Genomic DNA, 14,968 nt, shown 5'->3' on the forward strand with positions numbered 1-14,968 from the left:
CGGCGGGCTGGCCTCCGACCGCCCTCCAGGCCGCCATGCCCGTCCCCCTGCTCCACTGTCCCTAGCCATCACCTTGTCCACGTTACCTCTAACTCTGTGTTTTCCCCCGATGTGTTCCCCTTCCCCTGTCCTCTGCATGTGACCCTGGCCCCTCTCCCCATGTCTCTGTGCCGGCCTGGTCTCCACACCGCCCCTCGCACACTCCTGCCTTCGGACGCCCGGCAGGACCACGGCGGGGCGCTGGGGCCGGAGGAGTTCAAGGCCTGCCTCATCAGCCTGGGCTACGACGTGGAGAATGACCGGCAGGTACGCGTTCCCTGGGCCCCAGAGGACTGTGGCATTAACTGCTCTTCTTTCTCTCTCCTTCTCTCTGTCTTCCCTCCCTCTCGCCATTCCACCCCTTGCCATGTGTGTGCCATTTCACCGGCTCTCTTGCCTCCTCCCTGCCCTGTGTCTCTCTGGACACCTGCCCCCTTACCTGGTCTCTCGGGGCCGCCTCTGTCTCCCTGGCTCCCGCCACTGTCCTGTTTCCCTGCTGTGCACATGGGGCGGCCCCTCTTGCCTACTCTGGGCCTGGCCTCCTCTGCTGTCCCTGCGTCCTCGAGCAGAAGCAGACAGGCAGCATGGACTCCGATGACTTCAGGGCTCTGCTTATCTCCACAGGATACAGCCTGGTATGCAGCCTCTGCCTCCCCCTCGCTGCTCTGCCTCTACTCCTCCTCCCTCTCCTCCTCACCGCCTCCTCGGGGACACTCCCCCACCAGAGCAGCGCAGCCTTGCCTCCTCCTCCTCCTCCTCTACCTGTGCTGCTTCTGCTGGGCTGGGGTCTCTCCGATGACTCCCTGAGCCACCCACCTCCTTCCCTGGAAGTCTCCCGAGAGAGGAGGTCAGGCCTCTGGCTCTCTCCCCTTTTTCTTTCTCTTTCTCTCTTTCTCTCTTCCCCACCCTCCAGAGCTAAATCGTGAGCCTAGGGCTGAGAAGCAGTAGACCTGTTTGATCCATTCCCCAACTCCCCCACTTCCCAAAGACGTGGGTGGGGAGGAGCAGAGGGAGCACATCCCAGTCTGGACGAGTGGGGCCCTTGGCCTGGGGAAGCCAAAACCCCTGGAGGCAGACTGACAACAGGTGGTTTGTCCTCCGGCGCCGGGCCCCGCTCTCCTGGCTCCGTTCCATGGGGAGAGCATCCACCAGGCCAGGCCTGGCAGTCCTGCCCTGCTCAAATGCTACCTGTCCCCCACCCCACTCCCCCTCGCAGGGTGATGCCGAGTTCAACCGCATCATGAGCGTGGTTGACCCCAACCACAGTGGCCTCGTGACCTTCCAAGCCTTCATTGATTTCATGTCAAGGGAGACCACCGACACAGACACAGCTGACCAGGTCATTGCCTCCTTCAAGGTTCTGGCAGGGGACAAGGTAAGCAGGATACCTTGGAGGCACCTCGGGGGTTGGTGCGGAGGAGCCCTTGCAGCCAGGACTGGTCGTGAGGGGCTGGGCAGGATGGGTGTGGGTGTGGGTGGCCCAGAGTCCCACCCTGCCACCCCCAGAACTTCATCACGGCTGAGGAGCTGCGGAGAGAGCTGCCCCCGGACCAGGCGGAGTACTGCATCGCTCGCATGGCTCCGTACCAGGGCCCTGACGCTGTGCCCGGCGCCCTCGACTACAAGTCCTTCTCCACAGCCCTGTACGGGGAGAGTGACCTGTGAGGCCCCTGCTGGAGAAACCCTGACCGAATGCCCCCTCCTCACAGCCTCCAGGAGGGGCTGGGGGAGCCCTCTGCCCTCCTCCCCGCTGTGGGGGCCGCCCAGGTCCTGTTCCTCTGACTCTGTATCTATGCAAAGCACTCTGTCAGTCTTTTTTGGGGGGGGGTGGGCAGGGAGGGGCTGGGGCAGGCTCTCTCCTCTCTCTTTGTCAGTCGGCCCTTCCCCCTGGAGAGGGGTGAGGGAGACACAAGGCGTCAGCGCTTCTGGTCTGGTAAATATATATGATGTGTTGTTTTGTTTTTTAACTATGTGGAGGGGACAGTGGATTCCCACAGCAAAACAGGTCCCTTCAGGCCCTAGGAATGCCCTCCCCACCTCATCCCTCCTTTGCCTGCCCTCCCCTCTCCCCCTACGAGGTCCCTTCAAGGCCTCCCACATCCAGGCCAAAGCCCTACGTGCCTTGTCCAGGAGCTGCCCGGGCCTGCGTGGGCCCCACAGTGGGCCCAGCAGAGGGCGACACAGCTGCCCGACAGGAAAGAGGACCCCGCCCCTCCCTTCTTCCCTTCTTCCCCCACTTGGCGATTGCCAGGAGGTGAGGGGGTGCAACTCAAACCCCCCGTTTTCTGCCACAGAGGAGTAGGGTTGGGCAGACCAGCCTCTCACCCCCACCCCCTGCGAGCCCCCACCTTGCTTTGTCCAGACACGTGTATCTCGCAGATTTTCTAAGGACCACAAAACAAAAACAAAAACAAAAAAACAAACAAAAAAACCATAAAACAACAAAAACAAAAAATACACAAAAAAAATCTATAAAAAAAAAGGAATTAAAAACTTTCAGAGAATTACTATTTACTTTATTAACTTACGGATTTATTATATAAATATATATTCACCTAGCAACATATCCTCGCCGCCTCTTGCTCATAATGAAGACATAGCTGATTTGCTGCCCTCCCGCCAGCCCCTTACTGATTTCTCTCTGTTGTCTGTCGTTGGGCATGGGTCTCTGGGGACCCTCCTGAGGTGGAGGGTGGGCTGCTGGCCTGGCTGCCTGTTAGTTGATGGGTTTTGCTCCCTTCCCCTCCCCCCCTTTTTTTGAGTTTATTCTGATTATTTTTTTTCTCGGTTTCTGGATAAACCACCCTTCTGGGGACAGGATAATAAAACATGTAATATTTTTAAGAAGGATTCCTATAGTGGTCTCTCTTTATCTCTCTCCTGTGTCTGTTCTCTACTTCTTAGGAGAGCCGCAGGAGAACCTCTTCCCTGAGCAGGGCTGGGCGTGGGAGATCCCTGTCCCCATGAGTGTGTAGACATGAGGGTCTCCTGGGGGGCTCGCGCTAAGCCAGGTCCTGTTCCGAGTGCTAACTGGTGTAGCCTGCGCGAGAGAAGCGCTGTAACCGACCGTCCTTGTTTATAGGTGAGGAGGGCAAAGCACAGAGAAGCGCAGGGAGCTCACCCTGCTGCTGAGTGGTGGGGACGGAAACCCCCCAGGCTGGCTGGCTCCCAGGGCGGTGCTCTGAATGGCTGCTCAGCATCAGAGCATCAGCCCCACGTGCCAGGCAGAGAGGCAGAGGGGTCGGTTCTGCTCAGGCCCCCTCCCTGTGGAGGAATAAACCCCAGGCCAGGCTGGGAGAGGAGAAAAGGCAGGGCTCCTGGCAGCTCTCCCGCCTCCAGCCACAGGTGCTCCGCGCGGAGATCCTAGGAGAAGGTGGCCACCTCCATCCACTGCGGGAGAGAAGACCGCCGGCCTGAGGTAGAGGTCTCCAAGGGCTCCTGCTTGGCCACCTGCGTGCCCCCAGTCCCCAGCCCGGCTCACCTGTCTCCGGGTCAGGCAGATGACCCCCTCACCTCCATCCAGGTGCTGGCTGCAGTGGCCTGTGCAGAGTGGGCCGGTTGAGCGCCCACGGTGGCCCGTGGGGGACCCCACCCCACCCATGCAGGGGCAGCACTCACGGAAGATACAGGTGAGCTGGGCTGCACAAGACACGAAGCGCTCGAAGTCCACCCGCAGACGACTGTCCCGGTAGCGGCTAGTGAGGGCCTGGGTCAGCTGGTTGTTGAGGTGGAAGCCTAGGGCAGGCCACCTCTGAGCCGAGGCTGTCCCTGTGAGCCCCACCCCAGGGGCCTGCTGCCACCTCTCTGATCCCAGCTGTGCGACCACCCGCAGCTCCCTTCACTGCGCTGTTTTCTCTCCTGGGTCGGCCCTGACCCCATAGGTTGCGGGACGCTGTTAGATGGAGAGCCTAGAACGGCGTCTGGCACGTAACGACTGGGTGCCTGCTTTCTTACGCCTCTAGATTCTGGCCAGTTTCTGCGCATGGGCACGGAGAAGATTTCTGTGCAGTTGAGAGCCTTTTTGTTAGCCCTACATGGCATCAGTTTCTTCACAGGAGACAAGGTCTAAACTTTAGAAATCACCTCTGACGAGAAATCTCCATAGGCTTTCGAAAGCCGAAAACCATGGCTCCTCCTTCCCCCACGTGTGCAGATAAACACGGTTCTGAGGCTGATTTCCTGGGCTGCCCCTGGCCCTGGAGCCCCTCTGTGCCCCTGTTCATCGAGCAGATCTCTGCCTGGTGCCATGGACAGCCCCACACTGGCACAGTGACCTCCCGCAGTCCCTCCAGCTTCACCCACCTTAGGGGGGGCCCTCAGCTGCCCCCTCAAATTCCTGTCAGCCTTCGTGCACACTGTCAGCTTCCTCTGGTCCCTCTGGTGTGTCCCCTGCTGCAGGGTCCTGCCCAGGAAAGCCCTCCCCTGGGGTACTAGGTGCTGGTGGCCTTCACAGACCATGCCTCACCTACCCCTCCTCCCCTCCTCCCCTCCTCCCTTCCTGCACTTGGGCTCGGTGCTGTCTTGCCTCCCTTGCCTGTGATGTTCCTTCTGCCCAGAAGGCCCGGTCCTCCCTTGGCCCAGAACATTCCTACTCCTCACGTGGGCCCCCTGCTCTTCCCACCTGCCGCACGGGGCACCTCCTGGGGCTCCCTGTGCCAACCCTGTCCCCACCCTGACCCCTCTGAGCTGTCACCATCATGGGTGGCTCTGGCACGGAAGCCGTGGGCGGAGGAAGGGAAGGGTTTCTGGCCACTGCCAAATCCCCAGAGTCCCCAGCCTCAGAGGCACAGCCAGGAGCAGAGGCAGTGTTTGGGGGACAGTGGTGCCGCAGAGCAGTGCGTGGCTGAGTTGCAGCACGTTGCTTTTCTTGCTAATTCCCCCGTCCCGATCCTGCCCATTTCCAGGGTCTCTGGAACCTGCTTCCTGCTGGCCCACTCCCTGGTACTCCCTCCATACACAAGCGTGACCCTTCCTTTGCTGTCACCTGTAGTCCCCCCTCTCCCCCACCAGCTGGACTTGCCTCACCCTCCTCCCTCTCATACATTTTTAAAAAAAAAAAATTTTAAGGCCCCAGGTATTCATGAGGTCTCATGGGGCTTTACTGACTCCCTGCACTGACGTTTCATCTCTGACCGCCGCCGTCCTCCTCTGCATTTCCTGGCCCTTGAAGCTGGTCCGGCAGGGCTCATGCTCACCTCAGGGCCTCTGTGCTGGCTGTTCCTTCTCTCTATACTGCACCTGCCCCCGTGTCCCCAAGGCTCAGGCCCCCTCCTCCAGGTCTGCTCAAACAGCACCTCCGACCTTCCCTGACCACTGTCTCAAGCCACCTCCTCCCACACGTACACACCTGCTTTCTCTTCCTGTCGCAGCATGTATTACCATGTGGCCCAGACGTTCTGTGTGCACCGCAGTACATTAGCTCCCCACCCCTCTCAACCCAGCACGATCTCAGTCGTCTGGCTAGAATAACAGCAAGAATGTACACACCAGGTGCCCAGTGACATCGATGAGTCGGGGCAAACCTTCCGTCCTCCTCCCTCTCTGGCCTCTGCTCTGTGCGCCCGGGACTCCCCGGGACTCCGTTTCTGTCTGCGTGCGCCACCTCCCAAGGTTCTACTCTGACTCCTCAACCCCCCTGGCTCGGCTTCTTTCCGTGCACATCTCTGGACGCTGCAGCGCCTCCCTGGGGCCTCCCTGCCTCGCAGACGGGGTCAGAGCCAGGCGGCAGCCTCCTGCCTCCCCTGTCTCACCCTTGGAGCCCCGGGTGGGGGGTGGGGATGTGGGAGTTCCCTTCCGGTCCCAGCCCTCCACTCGGGAACTTCCTTGACTTGCCCCAGAGCCCGGGAGAAGCTTAGCTCCTTGGCTCCGTCCCTCGTCCCTCGGGTAGGGCTTTGTGCTACACGGAGGGATGGGGCTGTTCTGCCTCTCCTGGAAGCCTTCGGAAACCTTCGCCGGCCGGGCACGCCGGGCACTCCGGGCACTCCTGCAGTAACGCAGCTGCGTGCCCCGCAGCGCTGCCCCCGCGGCCCATCCCGCAGGCCCCTCCCAGCCACCCCGAGGAGTGGCCAGTTTACACTGAGGCTCCAGGAGGTGGACTCGCAGGCCCGGGGCCCCCAGGGAGTAAGTCCCGAGAAGCAGGATCCAACCCAGGCTCCTGGGAATCCAGGCCATTTTACCACAGTGCCCTGGGGCCCGGGCCTCTCACACCAGCTCCCAGGCTCTCCCCATCTTCCTCCCTCCAGGAGGCCCGGCTGGCTCCCGACAGCCAGGCCTGCAAGAGTATGGCAGGTGTGTGTGGGGGGCAGGTCCCCATGACACCTCCCCAGCGTACCTGCTGCGTTCAGCGCTAGCCTCAGCTCATAGGAGTTCATCGTTCCAGAGGCGTCCTCGTCAAACTTATCAAATGTGGCCTGGGCCGGGAGGTATAGGTCAGTCTCACCTACCCCCCCCCCACTCACCCACCGCCGTTCACCCTGAAGAGGGCTGAGAGGGGGCCTCGGAGGCCAGTCAGCCAGGGTTCCCACCCCAGCTCCCTTTCTTCCTGGCTTGGTTCCCTGGGCGCGCAGCTTTACCCCTCTGAGCCTGTTCCGCAGTCTATAAAGTGGGAATAATCGAACCAGCTGGAATAGGGCGGTGAGGACAAGTCGGGATCCTAGCCACAGGGGGCTTGGTGAGGGCTCAGCAAACAGTGGCTCACCGCTCACGAGTATAGTGGGGCCTCAGACCATTTCCTCACGGGGATCCAGAGTGGTGGGGATTAATGCCTCCCACTGGTAGACAAGCAAAGGCCCCTCAGAGGGGAGACGACTTGCCTAAGGTCACACTGCCAGAAAGGGGCTGAACCGGGGCTGGGATTTCACCCGAGGACCAGAGCCTGTGCTTTCCATCCCTGAGCTATTTAGGGCCCCAAGAGAGACCACAGAAGGGTAGATGGGGCAAGGACATCCCAGCCGATCCCTCCAGGCTGTCCCTCCAAGGTATGATGTGGCCCACCTTCTCCTGCCCCCGGGGCCCTGCTAGCCCACAGGGCACCTAGGTCCTTAGTAGTAAAGGTGCCTCACCCTCCGGGAGGAGAAGGCCCCAGCAAAGCCCCGACCTTACCTGCCACTCCAGGAGATGGCCCCAGAGCTGCTGGAAGTGGTGCAGGGTGAGGCTTTGTCCGTTCTGGGGATGGGGCATCTGGTTAAAATCTATCCCCAGAAGGGAGACAGAGACGCCAACATCCCCACCCAGGTACTGCCCCCTCATGTACCCCAAAACACCGCAGCAACTGCTCGCAGGTCCTGAGCCCGATCTCTCGAGGGGTCCGAGTGTCTCGAGGGGTCTGCGTGCGGGCCCTGGCTACAGGAAACAAAAAACCCCGGGGGACTTCCTGTGTGCTGGCCATCGTTGTAAGTGCTGGGGATTATTGCTGTCCCCACTGTTGGAATGGGGGTACAGAGAGCCACGTGACAGCTGGTGGCCAGCAGAGCAGGGGTCTGAACCCAGGCGAGGGGGTTCCGAGCCGCCTCACGGCAGCTACACTCCCTGCCTCCCTTAGGGGAAGAGGGGGCCTTATGGTGGCAGTGGCCTGGTGGGGTAACACACACGGGGGGCGGGGGCTCTGTGGGGTCCACCTCGGTCCCCAACTCACCAGGCTCCAGGGCAATGCTTAATAAGGTCTGGAGCTGAGCGGCACTGAGTGCTTCCTCCTGGTCAAGGAGAGAGTCAGTTGTGAGGCCATTGGCCCGGGCAGTCTCAGGGCTGTGCTGGGGACACAGCGGAGACAGGTTGGTGGGGGGGGAGGGGGGACCTGTCCCCAGGGCGGCAGCCGGCAGCAGGGAAGCACCGAGCTGTGGGAGTCCGGGAGTCCACAGTGGGAGGCCGCTGACCAGCCTGGGGGAGAATCCGGGAGGGCTTCCGGGGGGAGGCATATGAGAAAGATGAGGCCTTAGGCAGGACAAGGGACGCGAGGGGAGAGCAGGCGCGCCAGGCAGAGGTGCAGACAGGGCAAAGGGCCTGAGGCAGGGTCGAGCTGTGAGCACTGGGAGGAGAGTCAGGAGATTTAGGCACCTGGGAGTGCCGCGAGCCCTCACCTCTCCTGCCAGCTCCTGGAACAGCTGCTCCAAGCCCAGCTCCAGGGGGACGTAGGGGACCTGTGGGGCGGGGCGGGGGGCTCAGTGCGGGGGTGCGAGAGGCCCCAGCCCGCCCCCCTCCGGCCGCCCCGCCCCGCACCAGGAGCGCGTGCAGGTCGGCGCTGATGACGTCGTCGATCTCCCTGCGAGGACAAGGGAGGCGAGTCGGGGCGCGGCCCGGGCCGATCCCCGCGGGGAGGGGGCGGCCCGGGGACCGCTGGGGAGGGGGCGGGCGCCCGGCTCACACGGCCGCGTGGCGGCGCTCGGAGAAGACGCGCAGCGTGAAGTCGGCCTCGTCGCCGGCGCGGGCGGCGCTGGGCACCACCAGGTAGTGGCCGGGGCGCAGGCGGCAGCGGCGGCTCACGTCGCGGCGGGCGCAGAAGGGCGAGCGGTCGGCGCGCAGCAGGCCCGGCAGGAGCGCGCGGCTGCGCGGGGAGTCCCACAGGCCCAGCAGCTGCGGGCCGGGCGGCTGAGGTCACCCCAGGCTCCTCCTGCCCACAGCCGTCTGACCCCGATCCCGGCTCCCACCGCCTGCAACTGTCAGGGCCGACCGCCCCACAGCCTGTCCCAGCCCCCGCCCAGGGTGCACCTGCAATCCCGGGTCCCGCCGACACCCACCTCCTCTGGGATCTGCAAGAAGGGAGAGCGGCGAGTCAGAGCCCACAGCGGGGCGGCCACCCTTCAGAGCCCCCACCCCACCCCCTCGTTAAGCCCCCACACCCCTGTCTCTGACCGGCCACGCCCCTCCCGGCCCCTCCCGTCTGCGCCCTCAAGGCCCTTCTCTGCTCCGTGTCCCCTCCCTGATCCTCCAAGCCTATGACTCTCCTCTGACCCCTGGTCCCCTCCGTGGGGACTGGCCCCCGCCCCCGGGGGCCCTCCCCACCTCAGTCTCTCCCTGACCCTCTCCCCGGCAATCTCCCGTCTCTGACCCCCCCAGGCCTCCCCCACCTCGCGGCCCCCACCCCCTCTAAGCCGGGACCACCTGGAACACATGGAAGCCCACGGTGAGGTAGGTGAGGCCCTGGGCCCTCAGGCGCCGCCGGTTGCGCTGGATGAGTGACAGAAGGACAGTGCACTTGGGGATGCGCCCCCCCCTCGCCGGGCCCCACGCTCCTGCTGCCCCCCAGCCCCCCCAGGGCCCCTCCTCATCATCATCCTCCTCGTCAGGCTCCAGCAGCGTCAGTCGGAACTGGGGGTTGGTCCAGAAGGTTTCTAGCAGGAAAGAAAAAGACGGGGTTACCCGGCCTGCGGGGGGCACCCCCTTGCTCACCTCTCGGGGCACCCTCCGAGGCCTCACCAGTGCCAGGCTGGCTCCCGCCAGAGTTGAAGCCGCGCACCCAGCGGCCCTGGAAGGTGTGGATGTGCCAGCCGCCTCCCGCCGGGCTGGGGCCCAGCACCTCGGGGCTCAGCGAGCAGATCTGCACGGTGTTGAAGTGGCGGAGGAAGTCCCTCAGCTCCATCCTGCGCGGTGGCCGGCGGTCAGGACCCCAGGGCCGCTCCCGAGGATCTCAGCCCCAGATCACAACCCCGCCAGTCCTTAGACACTGCCGAGCGCCCGTCGGCCCACCACATAGTACCGCGTCTCCGGAAGTGACCCCCAGTCACTGAGCCCTCCAGCTCCCCCAGATTGCTCCAAGTCCCCAGAAAGGCCCCACAAATAGCCAAGATCCACGCACTGCCCCCACCTATCATCAAATTGCCTTCAGCCCCCAAATATCAAGACCCTCAGACTCTCAATGGCCAACAAGTATCCTTCAGCCCCCCAATATTACCAGATCTGAAGAAATGCCCCTGATGTCACCAAGCCTCCCACAATTGTCCTAAATATTACCTGTTACCCATGCCCCCTCGACCCTCCCAACATGCCTGTGGCTCCCAGTTCCTCTATTACTGCTGATTGTTCCTCGACTCCCCCGAACAGACCGCAACCCCAAACCCCAAAGCTGCCGCCTTACGGACAGCTTCTCGCAATGCACTTGTCCCAGTCCCTGCAGGCAGGCCTCGGCCCTCCCCACGCCCCTGTGGCCTGGCCCCAGCGCAGAGGCAGGGCTGGGACCCTGGGCCGCTCACCAGAACTCGCCATCCTCCTTTTTCACCAGCAGAGCATCTCGCCACTCGGTGGGGAGCGCATCCCAGCGGGGGCAGCTAGGGAGACGTGGGGTGGGGGCGTGAGGGCTGAGCAGGTGGCGCCGGGCCCCCCCCAACCCCACATCCATCCCACCTGTCGCTCCAGGCCCCCGTCCACTCCACACGGCCCCATGGGTTCCGAAGCCGCAGCAGCCGCACCTTGGTGAAGCCCAGGGTCACCTGGAGGCAGCATTGTCAGTGGGGGTTGGCGCTGGGACACCCCAGCAGCCCACTCATGGGGGGGCCACTCACCTTGTACGTGCCCGTGACTGAGTACGCGTGTCCCTTCACCAGCCCGTCTTCTGTGCGGTACTCGCCCCTATCGCTCTGGGCAGAGGACAGGGGACGGTGAGGCCACAGTGGGGAACCAACTGCTCCTCTGTGTCCCCCCCAGCCTCCTGCCACCAAAGCAGGAGTCAACCAGGGCACCCAGCTGAATGACACAGGGCTCCAAGAGGGCATCGGATGGGTGACGGAAGGCCAGAGAGGGAGACGGACACAGGACAAAATACGTGGGGAGGGGGCCCGGGTGGCTCAGAGGTTGAGCGTCTGCCTTTGGCTCAGGGCGTGATCCCGGGGTTCTGGGATCGAGTCCCACATCAGGCTGCCCGCAGGGAGCCTGCTCCCCCCTCTGCCTGTGTCTCTGCCTCTCTCTCCTCTCTCTCTGTCTCTCTATGTGTCTCTCATGAATAAATACATAAAATTTATTTTAATAAATTATTATATTAATAATTAATTGGGATCCCTGGGTGGCACAGCGGTTTGGCACCTGCTTTTGGCCCAGGGCGCGATCCTGTAGACCTGGGATCGAATCCCACGTCAGGCTACCGGTGCATGGAGCCTGCTTCTCCCTCTGCCTGTGTCTCTGCCTCTCTCTCTCTCTGTGACTATCATAAATAAATAAAAAAATTAAAAAAAAAACAAATAAAATTTTAAAAAAATAATTAATTAATTATTATCATACACACACAGAGGCAGAGACACAGGCAGAGGGAGAAGCAGGCTCCACGCAGGGAGCCCAGCGTGGGACTCGATCCCGGGTCTCCAGGGTCACGCCCTGGGCTGAAGGTGGCGCTAAACCGCTGTGCCACCGGGGCTGCCCAATAAATAAAATCTTAAAAAAAAAAAAAAAAAAAAAAAAACACAGGGAGGACAGAGACACGGGCAGAAAGAAACCCAAAGGACAGACAGCCCACAAATGAGCACGGGGTTAAGCAAAGAACGAGAGCAAGAATTAGATCAACTCCGTGAACGACGGGGCGTGTGACTGGGTCACCACCGATGAACGCATGACTCCGGCTGAGCCCGTGGGAATCGATCCTAGGCCTTTTGCTGAAATTCTCAGAAAGAGGCTTTGCCTTTACTACTTTTTTTTTTTTTTTGGACCCATTGGGGTGATGGGAGGGCCCTGCAGCTGTGGGGGCCCCTTTGGTGCCCATGAGGGGAATGCCTGCCCGAGGGTGAAGCTAAGCCGGAACCAGGAATAGAAAACCACATTCTCCGCGTGCGCTAAGCACCTGGATTCAGCTGTGCCTGAAGCTTGTGTAGCTATGAGAGCACATACATCGCCTTTTGACTTGCTCGAGGTTGACTGGGGGGGCGGGGGGCAGAGCAGCCAATGGGGAACACAGAGGAGGACGCGGCCCCCCACCGCAGCCCTGGCTGGGCTCTGGTCCTGGCGGGGGCTGTCTCACCAGGGCGGTGGCGCCCACGAGCGACTCCTTGGCCAGGGCATGGCGCAGGGCCGAGAAGAGGCCCGGGATGTCCTGCCTCAGGTAGAGCACCTCGCCCACGCCGCCTGTGAAGTCCACGAAAGCCTCGTTCATGTGGCCGCCTCGCATCACCTCATAGGAGCCGTGGAGCCTGTGGGAGCGGGTGTCGGGGGCGCGCGTGAGGCGTGTGCGGGCAGCTCCCACGCCCCCTGGGACCCGGGGGCCGCTGTCCCGGGGCGTGGGCCCGGGGCTGCCCCTGACACCTGCGGGCCCCTGAGGTGGGCCGTGGCACACTCTGGAAGCCCTCGGAAATCGGGCCTGCGGTCCCCGGGCCTCCAGGACTGTGGCATTCAGGGGATCCCAGGGGAGCTGTGTCAGAATTGGGGGCACCCAGGGGGCTATGTCTGAAACTCCGAGTCTCCGGGAGATGTCTGCTTTGGGGGTCATCTCTATGGGGCTTGTCAGGGATTTCAGAGCCACAGGATGGAGGAAAGCAGAGATGGAGGGTCCCGGGGATTACACTCCATATTTGGGAGGCGTGGGGCGCCCGGGGGGCTCAGGCGGCTAAGCATCTGCCTTTGGCTCAGGTCATGATCCCGGGGTCCTGGGGTCGAGCCCCGCGTTGGCTCCCTGCTCAGCACAGAGTCTGCTTCTGCCTGTTGCAACAACCCCCTCTCGCTCGTTCTCTTTCTCTCTCTTTAAATAAAATCTTAAAAAATAAAAAATTTGGCAAGTGTTTTGGGTTTCTCAATGGAGCAAGAGGTCTTCTGAGGTTAGAGGTCCCCCAAGGGGGTACATCTTAGATATAGCGGTTCCCGGGTCTGATAGATGAGATTTCAGGGATTGTGGGTGTTGGCGGGGATTGTGGGTGTCGGCGGGGCCCTAAGGAATGTTCTGTGTGAAATGTCCATAGAGGGAGGTATTTATGATTTGGAGGCCCTCAGGGAATGGTGACATCAGACGGTGTGACATCCTGGGCGCTGTGACGTGGTTGGGGAGGACCCTTGGCAGGGTGTCTAGAGGATCGCAGAAGTTGGGGGGTCTCGGGTTCCCTTGGGGCTTGGGGCCTGCTGGCCGGCGAGGTGCGCCCGGGTCCTTACTTGGCGTAGGCCTTTTCCAGGAGCGGGGCCCAGAACTCGTTCCGCTGATCCGAGCGCACGAACATCAGCTTCCCCTCACGCACCGGCAGCCTGTCGTCCACCACCACGTCCACCCAGCGGCCAAACTGCCAGAGCTGGGGGGGCAGGGGGCTGAGGGCGGGCCCCGGCTTCGGCCACCAGCCTCCAACCGCGCCGGACCCCATCCTCCGCCCCCTCGCCCTGCTGTGCCCGTCCAAGAATGACAGCCCCAAGGGGACAACGTCAACTCTGAAATCCGTGTCACGAGGGGGGAGACTGAGGCACGAGCAAAGGAACTGGGCTTTACCTGGAAGTGGAAGACACCTGCATAGCCATCTTGGAAGCCTTGTCCAGGGGGGACCACCCGGCTCAGGAGTCGGGGGTACAGAGTGAGGGAGGCAGCGGCCGCAAGGAACCAGCAGTTACCTGGGAGGAGAGGCGAGGATGGGAAGAGGGACACTGAGGTGCGGGGAGAGGCCGAGGGGGCACCCAGGGGTGGAGCCGCAGGGTCCCAGCCGCCGCCTGCCGGATCGGGGGGCCAGATGGCTCCGTGGTCCTACCGAGGCGCCCCTGACACACGTCTGTTCGGCTCATGTCCTCGCAGATGAACTGGGGCTCCGCGCAAAACTCCTGGGGGCGACGGGGGATTCCAGGCCTCAGCCAGGGAAGGGAGGGAAGGGGCCACCTAGAGGTCCCCAGCCTGGGCCCCCGGCCCTCGCTGCCCCCCAAGGAGATGCTGGCAGAGCCTGCGGGAGGCACCCGGCTTCCTTGGGCCTCTCCACACCCAGCGGGGAACTCCCAGCCTTCCTGCTCATGTCCAGCCCCCCAGCCCCTCCTCCCTCACACTCAGGGGCCCCGTCCCCCCAATCCCCCCTCCCTCAGACCCAGGGGCCCAGCCCCCCAGCCCCTCCTCCCTCAGACCCAGGGGCCCAGCCCCCCAGCCCCTCCTCCCTCAGACCCAGGGATCCAGGCCCCCCAGTCCCATCCTCCCTCAGACCCAGGGGCCCAGCACCCCCCCCACCACACATTACATGGGGCCTCATCCATTCCACCCCTTTGGCCTTCTCGGAGTCGGGACCCAGCTCGTTGTAGCCAAGGGCGTCGGGGCCAGCAGGGAAGTAGGGGTCTCGGAACAGGATCCCCTCATCCAGGCAGGCTGCTCGGATCGCCTCGTATCTCTGGCCCCGAAAGGGCTTCGGGCCTCTGGTTCCAGGCCCTGCCTCTTCGTCCACCAGCTGGATGGTGACCCTCCCGCTGCCACACGCCATCCGGACACTCTGGGCTCCCGGGCGGCCCCAGGCTCTTTAACCTCCTGAGTCACGGGGGTGGGGCTTCCCCTCCATCTGAGCCCCATCTGCCCTGATGGGGGTCTTTAGGCAGCCAGGAGCCTTCCTTTATAAATACTAATTGATGGTTTGGGGAGCCACAGAGCAAGGGACGCCTCGATGGCGGTTTCCTCCCCAGGGCGTGGGGCCTTCAGTTGTGGCCGGGGCAGCAGCTTAATGGGCTTGGCCCACAGCAAGAGGGAAGGCGGGCAGAGCTGAGGGAGGACCGGCTGCCCCTGGAAGGAGGTCAGTGTGGGGGTGTGTTCCTGCCCTCTGGTCCCTGCCTCTCTCTCTGGGGGGTTGGGGGGGGGGAGGGTACGGGGCCGGGGCGGTGCCTTTACACTGTATCTCTGTCTCTCCATGTGACAGTTTCTTTCTCTATCTGCCATCGTGTCTCTCTTCTGTCTCTGTCTCTCTCTGTCCATCTCTCTTGTCTCTTCCTGTCTTCCTCTGCTGTGTTTTGGGGTTTTTCTTCTGTGTGTGTTTTGGGTTTTGTCGCTGTAACTACCCCCCTCCCCGTGTCTCCGTCCCTG

At 62.5% G+C, this 14,968-nt stretch overlaps 2 protein-coding genes across 8 annotated transcripts in view; one reads left to right on the top strand and one right to left on the bottom strand.

The window, feature by feature from the left end:
- Positions 1–2,889, top strand: part of ACTN4 (actinin alpha 4) — a 72,991-nt gene extending 70,102 nt beyond the window's left edge. For 3 of the 7 annotated variants that reach the window (XM_026010108.2, XM_072751885.1, XM_072751906.1), the window contains 3 exons: positions 226–306; positions 1,256–1,414; positions 1,546–2,889. In XM_026010108.2, coding sequence (XP_025865893.1) covers positions 226–306; positions 1,256–1,414; positions 1,546–1,704 — 399 coding nt within the window. In that variant the 3' untranslated portion in view covers positions 1,705–2,889. Of the gene's footprint in view, positions 1–225; positions 307–608; positions 675–1,255; positions 1,415–1,545 lie in introns of all 7 variants that reach the window. The other 4 variants (XM_026010106.2, XM_026010107.2, XM_026010110.2 and 1 more) reach the window with 2 other exon arrangements.
- Positions 2,534–14,646, bottom strand: CAPN12 (calpain 12). The gene is made up of 21 exons (XM_072751915.1): positions 14,142–14,646; positions 13,671–13,740; positions 13,418–13,536; positions 13,093–13,226; positions 11,975–12,143; positions 10,533–10,607; positions 10,375–10,460; positions 10,224–10,298; positions 9,451–9,614; positions 9,136–9,365; positions 8,772–8,783; positions 8,399–8,607; positions 8,254–8,296; positions 8,115–8,174; positions 7,673–7,730; positions 7,292–7,380; positions 7,141–7,203; positions 6,371–6,449; positions 3,658–3,774; positions 3,521–3,579; positions 2,534–3,429 (listed from the first exon to the last, which is right to left on the bottom strand). Exons 1-21 carry the CDS (start codon positions 14,376–14,378, stop codon positions 3,403–3,405), a joined length of 2,175 nt encoding a protein of 724 aa, XP_072608016.1. The 5' UTR covers positions 14,379–14,646; the 3' UTR covers positions 2,534–3,402.
- Between the last annotated feature and the right edge of the window lie 322 nt (positions 14,647–14,968).

This window comes from Vulpes vulpes, chromosome 1, assembly GCF_048418805.1.
Source record: "Vulpes vulpes isolate BD-2025 chromosome 1, VulVul3, whole genome shotgun sequence".
NCBI lineage: Eukaryota > Metazoa > Chordata > Mammalia > Carnivora > Canidae > Vulpes > Vulpes vulpes.

Excerpts from the sequence above, each read along its gene's own strand:
- CAPN12 (XM_072751915.1), bottom strand. The coding sequence starts at position 14,378 with ATGGCGTGTGGCAGCGGGAGGGTCACCATCCAGCTGGTGGACGAAGAG. Across the intron at positions 7,731-8,114 it reads TCCAGGAGCTGGCAGGAGAG|GAGGAAGCACTCAGTGCCGC; the intron begins GTGAGGGCTCGC and ends CTCCTTGACCAG. Across the intron at positions 6,450-7,140 it reads GCCATCTCCTGGAGTGGCAG|GCCACATTTGATAAGTTTGA; the intron begins GTAAGGTCGGGG and ends CTCCCGGCCCAG.